This window comes from Oryx dammah, unplaced genomic scaffold (genome assembly GCF_014754425.2).
Source record: "Oryx dammah isolate SB20612 unplaced genomic scaffold, SCBI_Odam_1.1 HiC_scaffold_5, whole genome shotgun sequence".
Taxonomy (NCBI): domain Eukaryota; kingdom Metazoa; phylum Chordata; class Mammalia; order Artiodactyla; family Bovidae; genus Oryx; species Oryx dammah.
The window spans coordinates 52,405,858-52,420,419 of record NW_024070189.1 but is presented as its reverse complement, the minus strand read 5'-3'; the positions used below and the strand labels follow the sequence as shown (position 1 = coordinate 52,420,419).

The window sequence follows — 14,562 nt, the reverse complement described above, 5'->3', positions numbered from 1 at the left end:
TTCTGTGCAATTACCAGGGGTGAAATGTTTTTATTTTTCATATCTAAAAAGAATGTATTAGCAGAACCAGATTATCCTAAATTTCACAGTCTCCTGGTCTCACATTGGAAACCTGTTTTTTTTTCCCTCTTTTTTTACCTTTTTATTTTGAAATAATTATAAAGAAATCTGTTTTTTTTTTTTCACTCCATTTGTTCATATCCAGTCAGTCATTAGTTATTGCATATCTTTTTCCCTCTGTTCTTCCTTTCTTGGACAACTCCAGATGTATTGAAATTGATTTTCACATCTCTGTTTTTCCTTTTCTTCCTATGCGTCTGCCAGGTTAATTCATCAAATGAACAGTGATTATTACTCTTTCATTCAGAAACCTTCATTCTGCCTCCACCCATCCCTTTTACATTCATGAAGTCACATAAATAACACGTGAATGCATTCTTATTAAAAAAGAAAAATCAAATATGAAGCATGTGTAGTAAAAACAAAAGAGTGTATACAGATATAGTTTGGTGTTCATTCTTTTAGATTATGTCTCTGCATTTACATGAGTTCTTCCCTTTCCCTACCCAGTCGAGTGCAAACTCATTAGTTGTGTGTTCAAGGCCTCCCAGTTTATGCTTCTTGCCTACCTTTCCAGCTGTAATTTACTGGTTCTGTTGGTATGCCTAGTGTTTGACTAGTTAACTGCTTGCCTTCTGTTTTCTAAACAATTCCTTTTTGTCCCCTACTCTTTGCTTTTACTCAGTTTTCTCACCACTTGCTTATTTTCTCTTTTCACTTTGTCATTTTCCTTGTTAAAATCATAAATCTTTCAAGGCCTATCATCACAGTATAAAATTTTCTGTACTGTCTCACAGTAGAAGTGGTCTTTGGGTCTTGATTCACACTCCTGTACATTTATCCCATCTCACTTTGTATTTTAGTTATTTTTTGTGTTTCATTTAACTATTTTCAAGCTTCTTGAAGACAGAGACCTTGTTATAAATAGCTTGCAGTGCATGGAATGGGCCCTTAAATACTGAATGAGTGAATGATGAATGAGTATAGTAAAATCGTTTATGAACGAGTGATACATATTTTTGTTTTATTTCTTATCAGCACCCACAACACAAGATCAGACCCCAAGTTCTGCTGTTTCAGTTGCCACGCCTACAGTTAGTGTTTCAACTCCTGCTCCTACAGCCACGCCTGTGCAAACCGTTCCTCAGCCGCACCCGCAGACGTTGCCGCCTGCTGTTCCGCATTCAGTGCCTCAGCCAGCAGCAGCAATCCCTGCTTTTCCGCCTGTCATGGTGCCTCCATTCCGAGTCCCCCTTCCCGGCATGCCAATTCCACTTCCAGGTAACCAGCGGGTGATAGCGGTTTCCCAGCTATGTTTCATATTGTCAGTTAGTTTGTTCTCATGTGTCTGTTACATTTGAAATTTGCCTTGAATCTCACTTGTTTGAAACATTTTTGAAAGATTCATGGCTAACTGCAATATTTTCTCTTCAGTTTTGGTAAATGTCCTTTTTTGTTATTGTTGTTTACATGTCTTAAAATTAGAGCCACATTTAAAGCTACACTCATTTTGGATAATGGCCTCAATGAATTAAAAGTGATCATCTTTTTGTGTAAATATGTTCTAAATGCCATATTTTAAGGGATTGAGTGTATGAAGTTAAGAAATCATGTCATAAGAGTTACCACAAGTGATTTATATATCATCCATTGGTCCAAGGACTTTACGTGTAATAAGTCGTGTAATTTTCACCACTATCTTAGGAGGTAGATACATAGACAGGTTAAGGTTATTTGCCCATGGTCACAGAGCTGCTGATAAGGGGTTGGGGTTTGAGTCTGGGCACTTCAGATCCAAATACTGTGCTCATAATAATGATGTTATACTGAGAAAAAATTGTGAATCATGTAATTTTAAAAATTCATGTGAAACAAAATGCATGCTTCTCCTGTAACAGTTGTGAAGTATAACATATAGCACTTAAATGTTTACATAATTGCAGTGAATTCATGTGCTTTATTTTCTTAGGGAAAATCATTTCAACTAGAAAAGGAATTAAAAGATTTTGGAGTAAATTTTCCCCCATAGGAATTAAACAGTGATAGTATTCAGCATCCTAAATAGGAGAGTGTTTGTTGTTGTCAGACACATTTACTCCTTAATCCATCGTCTGTTCTCCTAGATTTATAGTTGAAAATATTGATCCCTTAAAGAGGTCAGGGCTTCCCTGGTGGCTCAGACAGTAAAGAATCTGCCTGCAGTTCAGGAAACCAAGTTTGGATCCCTGGGTTGGGAAGATCCCTTGGAGGAGGAAATGGCAACCCATTTCAGGATTCTTGCCTGGAAAATCCCATGGACAGAGGAGCTTGGTGGGCTATAGTCCATGGTTGGACATGACTGAGCAACTGACACTTTCACTAAAGAGGTCAAGTTTACAAGGCTAGTTTGTAGCAAAGATGAATAGAAGCTAGGCCTCCTGTCTCCTAATTTCACGTTTCTTCCTCGTGACTGCTGCTTTATTGCTTTATTGCATTAGTTTGTGTGTAAAATAGGGTTGTGATACAGCTGTTAAGAGTTGTACACATGAATTATCACTGTTGCTCTAATTGTCTATTTCCTTGTAACTACTTTGAAAAGAATACTTTCAGCTATTATACTTGAGGAAGAAAGAAGCCAAAAATTTAAGAATTAGTGGGTTTTTTTGTAACATCTTTTTCATGTTCTTGTAGTTTTAGATAATGCATAGTATATAATATTTAAGAAACTGAAATCATTTGAAAGTAAGAAGAAAATAAATTTTCTCAAATACTAGGTATTACCCTTTTTCAAAATTAAAGATAAACAGCTACATACTTTCCTCTTTGGAGTACTCTTTGTAGAAAATGAAGTGATAAATGGATAAAAGCTTGATATAACCTCTTGCAGTCTTGGTCTGCTTCAGGGCCAGGACAGTGTTAAGACCAGATCCTGAATTCTGAGTCATCTTAAGGAGCTGGGGTTGTTAATTCTGTAGAGAGAAGATTGAGAGGTAGCATAATAACATATATGAAACATTGGAAAGGCTGTTATCTGAAAGAGTTTGGTTTTGCTATGGAGGTTCATAATAGTACCAGTGACTAGCAAAGAGTAGCTACTCTTGCTAGTACCAAAGAATAGCCAAAATTATTTTTGTAGGAAGTGGAATTTTGTCACAATAAAATCCCTTCAGTTACAGCTGTCTTTGAATATTTTGGTCTTCTCTGGCCCTCACCCACCATTAAATTTTAGAACAGTTGGTAAACATTTGGGTTTCCAGATGAGGTAGCACCTATGAAGTTTGACAGCAAAAGATGTTTAATAAATGGCAGCCATTAATGACATTTTGTAGGTCAGTTGGAAGACGAGCTGAATTAGATAATCTAGAAAATTTTGTGCATGATACCAAAGATTCTTTGGAGAGGGAACTAATTTTTTATAGAAAGTAATATTAATATTTTTGAAGTAATATTTGTTGAATATTTGTAGTAAGGTAAATGGGGGATCTGGATGTAATTATTCTTGGAGCCTTAAATGCTGTTTGAAATAGCAATGTATGGCTCTGAGGATGATTAAAGAGGGGATACTCAAACAAAAAGAAGGAAAGGAGTGGAAGAGTTAGGTGTAAAATAAAACCTTCAGAGGTGGGCTTTGGGATAGTGAATTGGATTAGGATTATAGGATTTCTACTGTAAAATCTTATTTGGAATTTTAAGAAGCTTATAGTCAGTGACATCAGGATTATCCAGAATACTAAATGGAATTTTCTAATTTCCTGGTAGAACATAATTTGAGGATGGATGGAGTTGTAGGGAAATTGAACAAATGCTCCTTTTAAAAAGAAGACTAAAAAAAATAATAAAATTTAAAAAAATAAAAAGAAGACTAAAAATTTAGCTCTTTGGTTATTTTGTGAGTCTTCATGGTATGCATATAGTCGCCCTCAGAAAACCTTAATTTGGTCTTTTTAACATGAGAGGAAAGAGACATGTTCTTTTATCGTGACCTGTGATAGTCAAATACAAGAGTTCTCTGTTGGCCCGGTTGATATTAGACAATGGTAGTTAGGCCTAAATATCAGTAGGGAGGATTTTCTTCTGTTTTAGTTGTATAGTTGAAATTATTTATTGGGGAATGTCTTCAGGAACAATCTTTGAGAATAAAGTTCATATATTCTAAGAATTGAATTTCTAGTGCTGGCTTACTAGGCTCAGTGGTCCTGCAGATGGCAGTATTTATACTAATTTAAACCTAATACATGTTGTAACTTCCTTAACCAAATGAATTTTTCCATTGCTTTCTTTAAACATGGAAAATAAAACTGTACATATAGCTACTCAGCATGCTTTTATGATCCAGTGCATTTGTTTTAGTTTCAATGTTAATAGAAGGTTTAGCTTTATGTTTTTATTTAAAATGTAATTAAGAAGTTAAGGCAGTTTGCAAAAATTGGCAGTATTTTTGTGTGTGTGTGATTGAACATAGGCACATTATTTATAAACCCAGGGGTTTAGCTTTAATTTTTTTCTCTGAATCATGAAGAATTTCTTTTCATGTACTTTGTGGGGAAAATAGTTTATTCTTTTTAATTTTTGTCAGTACCAAAATAGGTTTAGTATTTTTTTAGCCAAAACAAATAGGAGATAAAATTTAATTTCCAAACCCTTTGCTTTAGGCCTTTTCCTTTAAAAATTTTTTAAAAATTCACTGTAATTTGAAATTTCCTCAGTTAAAAAAACCTTAGTTTTCCAGCTTTTCCTTTCAATCCCTTTTTATCATCATTGTACTGCATCGTGATGAGGCTTCATTCTTCTAAGAACTGTACGTAATTTCCATTCCTTTAGCTAGCTTAAACAAATTGAGGTTTCTAAATTAATCAACCCATGTAGTCATCAGTGGGGCTGTATTTTTCTTAATTTGTTAGCCTACCTCCACAGTGTCCCAAGCCCATGGCATTCCACAGAGCAGGCACTACACGTGGATATTCTGTCTTCAGTTGAATGCTACCCTCCTCTTCATCCTTGCCCTTGTTATTTGCAGTAGACTATTTGGATCTGTCTCCTACTTAATTTTCTTCCTTGCTCTCTCACTCTCTGTCCTATCTTACTGTTCTCCTTCTGCACGGTTGTGCTCCATGCCTCTGCTTCTGCATGTAGTTCCCACTTAGCAGCAGCACAGAGAAGGTGTCTTGTCAGTGCCATGCTGTGTCTGCCTTTCACTGGTTTCTTAAGCAGCATAGACTTGATGTCCTGTGGGAAAATGTCCCACATGGAAACCTGTTATGCATATGTAATGAAGGGACTCTTCCTTTGTTGACTTTAAACTCTTGAGACTCCTTCAAAAATTACCAGCTGATTTGATAAAAAGGTAATTGATGCTATAACTTAGAATTAGTTATCATTGAATTTGGCACCACTTCCCACAAAATGTCAAACAGAAATTTTACTCCATCCTTGGTCTTTTTCATTTGGAAATAACATTCTAAATTGTAGTGGTAAATTATTTCCCTGAATCCCAGTGGTAGCCGACATACAATGGCAGCTTTCCAACGTATGCTTGCTTATCCATTTTACAGGTGTAGCAATGATGCAAATAGTCAGCTGCCCGTATGTAAAGACAGTCGCTACCACCAAGACCGGTAATTTTTAAAACCATCTTAGTTTGTTTTGTCTGTAAGTTGGCATGGTAGTGAATGTTGTTGTTTATCCTTTTATTTATTTATTTTGCCCAAGTGAGTGGATTTTTTTTATATTTTTCTTTTTAATGAGCAGTATAAATGCAGTTGTCATATTTGGCCAACACTTAATTTTCCCAGTTGCCTGTAGTATTAGCTTTGTTGGTTCACAAAAGCAAATAAGGTCAGATCACTTTATATCTTGATTTCTGTAATAAGTGTAAACAACTTCATTCTCATATTCATAACATTTAATTTTATTTTTGATGTGTGTTTTTCAGTTAAATATAAAAAATCATTTCCATGTGTAAAGTGATGTGATTATGCTTGCATGCTAGTGAGTTTATGTGTGTGAATATTTGTGTGTGTATAGTATAAATTTGCATTTTAAAGTTACTGAAGTTAACTACCTGAAACTTAAATTCTAGTATAGGATATGAAAATTCTTTTTTTCCAATTTTAATTCACATTTTTGATTATGTAGCACCAGCTTATTTAGCTGTCTGGTGAAAAATATAAATCTTGGCTTATCTTTTAAAAATAAAAGAAATTTTGCTATCTTTTTGGAAAGTAATAAACTGTCAGAGTTTACAGGGCTATGTGACTTAATCACTTAGTATTCTAAAATTGATTTGATAACAAAGTCAGGGACTTATTTTTACTTATTTATTTTTTCAATCATTTACTTAGAAATAGAGTTTTATTCATTTCCTTTTTAGGTATCTTAGAACAAGAAAATAATTTTACCTCAAGAAATATTCTTAGTAAATGTGCTTGTTGCTTTGATTTCATTAGAACTTAAGAAATTCTTTATAAAAATTAGAGAATTTATCATTTTTATAATTTTATGTTATTATGATTTATCAAGATTTCATTATAGGTGTGATGCAAATTTCTGACTTTAAGGTACTTCTTGGGTTGAATTTCTGAATCTAATTGAATTTAGGCATTAGAAGTAAGCCAGATTTAAGTAATTAAATAATATTTTATATGATTTTTTTAATTTCAGTTGGCTCATTCATTTATTGATGTTTAATAGAAAGATTTAGCCCATATTTTAAATTTTTACTTTGTATCACAATTGGTACTTGGATCTAATATTTTCTATTATTCTTCTTTTAGGTGTATTGCCAGGAATGGCCCCTCCTATCGTACCTATGATACATCCCCAGGTTGCTATTGCAGCTTCACCTGCTACCTTAGCTGGAGCAACAGCAGTTTCTGAGTGGACTGAATATAAAACAGCAGATGGGAAGACATATTATTATAATAATAGAACATTAGAATCAACCTGGGAAAAACCCCAAGAGCTAAAGGAAAAAGGTATAGTTGTAATGACTTAGTGGGACATAGTATACATAGAATGGTATTTGAAATTCTGAATTAATTCCTTTTTAAAACATTTGAGGGATTTTCTATGTATATAGTGTTGGATTCTTTATTTCCACTGAATTGATAATGTATTTATTTAAAAAGCCACAGTTGTTCTGCTTACAGGTTTGTCATTTTACCATCTAGAGAAGTTAAATTATATATCCACACTAACAGATATATTTTTTACTGTTGTCAGGAATTGCATAATTGCCTAATTAGCTGTGAATTACTGTCATCATGCTTACTGAGATTGATAGTAGTGACCAGGAAGGAGTGTGTGTATTGTGTGTGTTCTGAAGAAAAACTTTAGGCTGTTGGAACCTTTGAGGAAGAGGACTCATACCCTGTTTCTGTTTTTTTAGTATGTTATCCCTTTTATTTGTAGCAAAAATGATACATGAACATAAGACTTTATATCCTTCTGAAATCAGTAGTTCTTTTCTGCTGACAGTTTCCTAATTACTATAGCAAGGTATTTGAAGTTGAGCATGATATTACAGGAAGAATGTTTTTATTTTTGTGGTTAACAGCTAGAAATGGAATATCCTAACTTCTTAGTCTCAGAGTTCATCAGAAGTTACATCAGAATCACTATGTGATGTTATCTCCATTTTTTAATAGAAAAACTAGAGGAGAAGATTAAAGAGCCAATTAAAGAACCTTCTGAAGAACCTCTGCCAATGGAGACGGAGGAGGAGGATCCTAAAGAAGAGCCAATAAAGGAGATAAAGGAGGTAAAGGGCCATTTCCTACTGACATGAGAGCCAGTGTTGATTGTTGGGTACAGTTTTCTGGTAACTGAAAATCTGTTTGCTGTAGTTTTAGATAATTGCTGTAAATCTGATCCCTGAAATTTTAGGGTTCTTTGAAATTTGTAATTCAATTTTCCCTTTGAAAATTTCATTAAATTACTTCTTACGTGAAACCAAAGCCCCTCTAGAAAGAAAGGGCCCTAGACCAGAGCTGATGTCTCCCCCTGACTTACAGACTGCTACATGTTATAATTTTAAGTACAACTTCATATTTGGGGATTGTTCATTGTATTTTACCTGTCCTTTCTTGCATGGAATAATCTCTGAACAGCACTAAAAGAGCTCTGCTTTTTGGACGTTCTGCTGAGTAAGGAATTTAGCAGAGAAAGAAACAACCTTAAATGAAGAAATCTCCTAATATTCTATACCCCTTTCCTTATTTCTACTCAGATAGTTAGTGACTCTCTAAGTTAGAAACATCTTCTGACGGGGTCTATATTTCTATGTGCATGCCTTCTCAGTCATGTCTAACTCTTTGCAACCCCATGGATGGTAGCCCACCAGGCTCCTCTGTCCATGGAATTTTCCAGGCAAGAATACTGGAGTGGGTTGCCATTTTCCTACTCCCAGGGATCTTCCAGATCCAGGGATTAAACTTGGATCTCCTGCATTGGCAGGCAAATTCTTTATCACTGTGCCATCGAGGAAGCCAATGGGTTCTACTGTCGTGGAATTCAGCTCTGCCTAAGGGGCAAAGATTTAGAAATTCTGACTCAGAGTCTCCCCTCTGTATGGTAGCAACAGACATTATGTTAGTTTTACTTTAAGGTATTTGCAGTCTTGTGTTTGTGGGATATTCAAGTACAATTTTGTGATATGAATTTAATGGGAGTAACACAATTTCCCATAGGAGCCCAAAGAAGAAGAGATGACTGAGGAAGAAAAAGCTGCCCAGAAGGCAAAGCCAGTAGCTACTACCCCTATTCCTGGTACTCCGTGGTATGTAGGTTACTTAATTAGTAAGTTGTTTTATTTATTTATTTATTGCCATGTTTGATTATTACATTATTACACAATAGATAGAGAAAGTACTTGAAAAAAAGTATGTGTCAAATACTGAATGTTTTTTGGTTGTTTTATTTTGGATTCTCAAATCTAAAACTCAACTGCTGCAGTGTCTTGCTCTTCTCACAGAACTCTCTGTTAATATTTACTGATTATAATTATAGATTTGAACCACTGTAAGATCCTGAATCTCCTTTTTTATTGTTTGAAATGTTTTAAAATTGCTTTTATATATATCCTCATAAATGAATATGTTTAGAGAACTTTGCAAAATTACATCTTTTTATCTTAGCTTTGAGTAGTCTGTTTTTCTTTCCTTTTTTTGTTTGGTTCTCCCTTTTCTTCCTCTCCCCACACCAGGACTTTAGTTACCTATTCTATTTAATGTGTATTTGGTCTACTCATGGCAATGAGTTGGCTTGTTTCTTGAGTCTTGTAATATGTAAATTCCCCTTCAAGTTGGTTTCCTTTTTTCTCCTTGGTTTTATTATTTGTTCTATAGAATCCGACAGTCTGGGTTTTATTACTGTATCCTAGTGGTACTTTTTAGTAAAATCCTCCATTCTGAATTTCCTATAAATTTAGCAGGCAGTTATAGAGATGTGCTGAAATTTATGCTTGATCTTTTTGGTAGACCAACTGATGATGACCTTTCCCTCAGGATACATCTAGTTGTTCCTTTTTTGTGTGTGATTTTAGTGGTCATTGCTGATTTTTGCCTAGGTCGGTGGTTTTCAACCAGAAGTAATTTTGGCCTCCTTCCTTCAGCCCCCTCCTCCCTGAAGTGGATGTTGGGCAAAGTCTGCAGGCATTATTTGGTTGTCGTAATTGGAAGGTATTAAAAGCATGTGGTAGTTATAGGCCTGGGCTGCTCCTAAACACTCTACCATATACAGGGCAGCTCCCTGTAAGAATTAATTATTTGGCCCAAATGCCAGTAATGCGGAGATCGAAAAACCTGGCCTTGTGGCATATTTACTCATTTACTTTTCCCACAGATAAAACCAGTAGTGTCAGCAACAGTATGATTACTGAAGACGGTTTAAGATTTTTTTCTGGTTATTTTCCTACCTAGGTGTGCTAATACAGCTCCCATGTTATGAGCCCTAAGTGTGGAGTGAGAAGCTGTCAGGACATGTCAGAATTAATAGAAGGACTGTGGACAAAGAACTCTTGTGGCACCAGGGCTTCCCTGGTGGCTCAGATGGTAAAGAATCCACCTGCAGTGCAGGAGACCTGGGTTCGATCCCTTAGAGGAGGACATGGCAGCCCACTCACTCCAGTATTCTTTGCCTGGAGAATCCCCATGGACAGAGGAGCCTGGAGGGCTACAGTTCCTGGAGTCACAGAGAGTCAGAAACAACTAAGCACTCAACACATGGACAAAGAATTCTTGTGTCACAAAACTACCTTGTGCTAATAATATGCATGATAAAGTGCTTAGGGTGAAGTGTACTGATAATCTGCATCATTTAATATATCAAAAAAGTAAGACTGGCAAGATACTCAGAGGAAGGATAGTGATAAAATATTAAGTCTAAATCTAAAAAAAAAAATTAATCTAGATGGTCAGTATATTGTGTTCACTGTTCTAGAGACATTCTTTGAATATTCTGTATATTTCAATTTTTTCATAATACTGAGTAAAAACCTATGGAAATAAACTAAAGAAATGCATCAGCAATTAATCAATTGATTTAAATATGTAAATAAAAATAGTCACCATGCCAGTCTAGGTAAATATGAAATTTCAAATACTATAAGTTCAAAGATAAATTTTTCATAAGTTACAATCCAACACAGGTTACAAACAAATTGTGAATGGCAAATAAAGGCAGCCTCACTTAGACTTTGTTGTTCAGTCGCTCAGTCATGTCCGACTCTTTGCGACCCCATGGACTGCAGTACGCCAAGCTTTCCTGTGCTTCACCATCTTATGGGGCTTGCTCAAACGCATGTCCATTGAGTCGGTGATGCCATCCAAGCATCTCGTCCTCTGTCGTCCCCTTCTCCTCCTGCCTTCAGTCTTTCCCAGCATCAGGGTCTTTTCCAGGGAGTTGGCTCTTCTCATCAGGTGGCCAGAGTTTTGGAGCTTCAGCTTCAGTATCAGTTCTTCCAGTGAATATTCAGGGTTGATTTCCTTTAGATTGGATGTTGATTGGTTGGATCTCCTTGTAGTACAAGGTACTCTCAAGAATCTTCTCCAACACCATAGTTCAAAAGCAGCAAATCTTCAGCGCTCAGCTTTCTTTATGGTCCTGCTCTCACATTCATACATGACTACTGGAAAAACCATAGCTTTGACTAGATGGACCTTTGTTGGCAAAGGAATGTCTCTGCTTTTTAATAGGCTGTCTTATGTTTGTCATAGCTTTTCTTCCAAGGAACAAGCGTCTTAATTCCACGGCTGCTGTCACCATCTACAGGGATTTTGGGGCCCCCCAAAATAAAGTCTCTCGCTGATACCATTATTTCCCCATCTATTTGCCATGAAGTAATGGGACTGGATGCCATGATCTTCATTTTTTGAATGTTGACTTTTAAGCCAACTTTTTCACTCTCCTCTTGCACTTTCATCAAGAGGCTCTTTAGTTCCTCATCGCTTTCTCCCATAAGGGTGGAATCATCTGCATATCTGAGGTTATTAATATTTCTCCCAGCAGTCTTTAATTCCAGCTTGTGCGCTTCATGTAGTCCAACAATTCTCATGATGTACTCTGCATATAAATTAAATAAGCAAGGTGACTGTATACAGCCTGGATGTTCTCCTTTCCCAGTTTGAAACCAGTCCGTTATTCCATGTCCGGTTCTAACTGTTGCTTCTTGACCTGCACACAGGTTTCTCAGGAGGCAGGTAAGGTGGTCTGGTATGCCTATCCCAGTTTGTTGTGATTCACAGTCAGAGGCTTTAGCATAGCTAGTGAAGCAGAATTAGATGTTTTTCTGGAATTCTCTTGCTTTTTCTCTGATACAGCAGATGTTGGCAGTTTGATCTCTGGTTCCTCTGCCTTTATGGCAGGCTAAATCTTTCTGATGCAGTCTTAGTAACCAATTGGAAAAGTTACAAGTCTCCATGACCTTAAAGACTTTTCTTTTGTCAAAACATTAAAAACTTTCCTAGAACCAGAAACTAAAGTTTACTGAACCTAGCAAATTTCTAGTTTTTGATCCCTCTTTATTCTTAAAAAACAAAAAAGTAAAATAAAGTCAAACCTATGCTCTGAAATACCAAGAAAAAAATTCCAGTGTAATTATTCTTGTTGCTAGGACTATTATATCAGTGCAATGCTAAGTAGAAGAAATGAACATCCCTGCCTTATTCTCCATGTAGGGGGAGAAATTCAGTCTTTTACATCAGATATAATATTAGCTTATATGGTTTTTAAAAATTTTGATAATGTTTTTATCATAAATCTGCATCTTTTGAAATGAGTTTTTCTCTTACATTCTTTTAATATGGAGAATTACTCTGAATTTTGATTGTTTAACTTTGCATTTCTGTAATAAACCTTAATCATGGTAGATTAATCTTTTTAATGTATTGTTGGATTTGATTTACTAATATTTTACTGAGTATTTTTGCATCTATAATTGTGGCATATGAATCCATAAGTTTCTTTTGTAATGTTTTTGTTGGATTTTGGTATTAGGGTTTTGCTGGTTTCAGGAAAAGAGTTGGATGGTGGCTGGTGATTTCTGTTCCTGTATTTACTGAAAAAGTTTGTAAGATAATACTTTTTCATTACGGTTTTATAGAATTAACAAATCGTCTGTGGTCAGAGTTTTTTGGGGGAAGATTTTTGGTAACAATTTAAACTTCTTTAATAGCTATAGGACCATTTTTTGTTTGTTTCTTCTTTTGTCTTTGGTTAAGTTGTATTTTTCAGGAAATTTGCTTATTTTGTGTAAGTTGAATTTGTTGTAATTATTTTCTTAGTATCCTTTGATGTTTCTGTTATTATTTTTCTCTTAATATCGTTTAAATGTCTATGATCTGTGGTGATACCCCTTTTTCTTTCCACATAGTGGTGATTTGTTCTCTTCTGGACCAGTCAAGCCAAAAGTTTGCCTGTTTTGTGGTCTTTTCATAAAGACCACAAGTTTTAGGGTGGTTGGGCCCCTCCACTCTTGCCCATTCTTACTTCCTTTCTTCTGATTACTTTGGGTTTACTTTATACTTTTTCTAGCGTCTTTTTCTAGTAATTATGAAATTACTCTTAAGTCATTAGTGTTCTTTTCTTATCATTTAAAGCTTAACGTAGTTTGCTTTTAAGCACTGCTTCAGCACCAGCCTATAAATTTTGATGTGTTGTATTTTCATTGCCATTCAATTTTTATTGTAAAATTTATTTTTGATTTTTGTCTTTGACTCACTCATATTATTTAGAAGTCTTTTGTTTCAGTTCCTTAATTTGAATTTTTTGTATTTCACTTGTACTGATTTAATCGTCCTGTGGTCAGAGAATGCGCTTCCTTTGGTTTTGATACTTTCAAGTTCATTAAGACTTTTTTTTTTTTTTTAATTGTTCACCAGGTGGTCTTTCTTGGTACTGTTGTTTTAGGGTTTGGTTGGTCTGGCAGTTGTTGAGAGAGTTCTGTTAATCTAAGAGTGGAATTGCCTATTTCATCTACTTTTAAGCTCTGTAAACAGGCTTGTTATATATGTTTTACAGTTGTTACATGTTCCTGATTGTCTTTTTTTTTAACCATTATGAAAAGACCCTATTTCTCTCTCATACCCTTTGTCTTGTGCTTTTTCCATCCATTTACTTTCAAGCTTTCTATAATTTTATGTTTAAAGTTTGTCTCTTAAAACAGCTTGTAGTAGTGTCTTGTGTTTTTACTCAATTTGTCAATTCTTGCTTTTTAAGGGAGTGTTTAGGCTGTTTACATGAATGTAACTTTTGGTTGGATTTAAACCTATTATTTGTTTTCTGTCTTCTCTATTTTTGTTCCTCCATTCGCCCTTTACTCCCTTCATTTGAATTATTTGAACATTTTCTAGCATTCCATTTAATAATTTATCTCTTGGCTTTTGGGTGATATCTCCTTGCATTAATTTTTAGTTTTTCTTGTATTATAATATATCCACTTAACCATCATAGCCTACTTAGAGCTTTTATTGTAGCACTTCATGTAAAATTTGGGAGCCTTATTATCATATAGGTTCTTTTTTAACCTTGTATCTACTGACCTTTCTGTTACAGTTGTCATATGTATTACTATTACATACACTGAAAACCCCAACATGCATTGTTCATGATTTTTCATACATATTTTGAAGAACTTAAGAGCAAAAAAATCTTTGATATTTTCCATTTCAGTTTTTTTTTTCCCTTCGTTACTAAAGATCCAGGTGCTGTTTGGTAGTTTTTTAGGTATCATTTCATTTCAGCCTGAAAAACTTTCTTACAGGGTAATTCTGATAGAAATGAAATCTCTTCGTTTCCCTTCATTGAGAATATCTTCTTTTCCTTTGTTCCTGAAGGATGTTTTTGCTCTGTATGGGATTCTAAGTTGGCATTTCCTTTTTTCTCCTGACTTTAATGATGTTGTTTTAATGTATTTTTGCCTCTGGTTTCTGGTAGGAAATCCACAGTCCCTGGACTTGTTTCCCTGTTTGTTTTCTGCCATACTTTTTGTTAGCTGCTCTCGAGGATTTTTCTTTGTATTCGATTTCC

General features: G+C 35.1%; 1 protein-coding gene across 15 annotated transcripts in view; it reads left to right on the top strand.

Moving 5' to 3' along the window:
* TCERG1 (transcription elongation regulator 1) overlaps window positions 1-14,562 on the top strand; it is a 52,740-nt gene that overhangs the window by 13,115 nt on the left and 25,063 nt on the right. For 5 of the 15 annotated variants that reach the window (XR_005721010.1, XM_040239776.1, XM_040239772.1 and 2 more), the window contains 5 exons: window positions 1,099-1,341; window positions 5,592-5,654; window positions 6,813-7,013; window positions 7,686-7,798; window positions 8,727-8,815. Coding sequence is in view for 14 of the 15 variants with exons in the window: in XM_040239776.1 (XP_040095710.1) it covers window positions 1,099-1,341; window positions 5,592-5,654; window positions 6,813-7,013; window positions 7,686-7,798; window positions 8,727-8,815 (709 nt within the window). In the remaining variant the exon portion in view is untranslated. The remainder of the gene's footprint in view (window positions 1-1,098; window positions 1,342-5,591; window positions 5,655-6,812; window positions 7,014-7,685; window positions 7,799-8,726; window positions 8,816-14,562) is intronic. The other 10 variants (XM_040239773.1, XM_040239783.1, XM_040239780.1 and 7 more) reach the window with 3 other exon arrangements.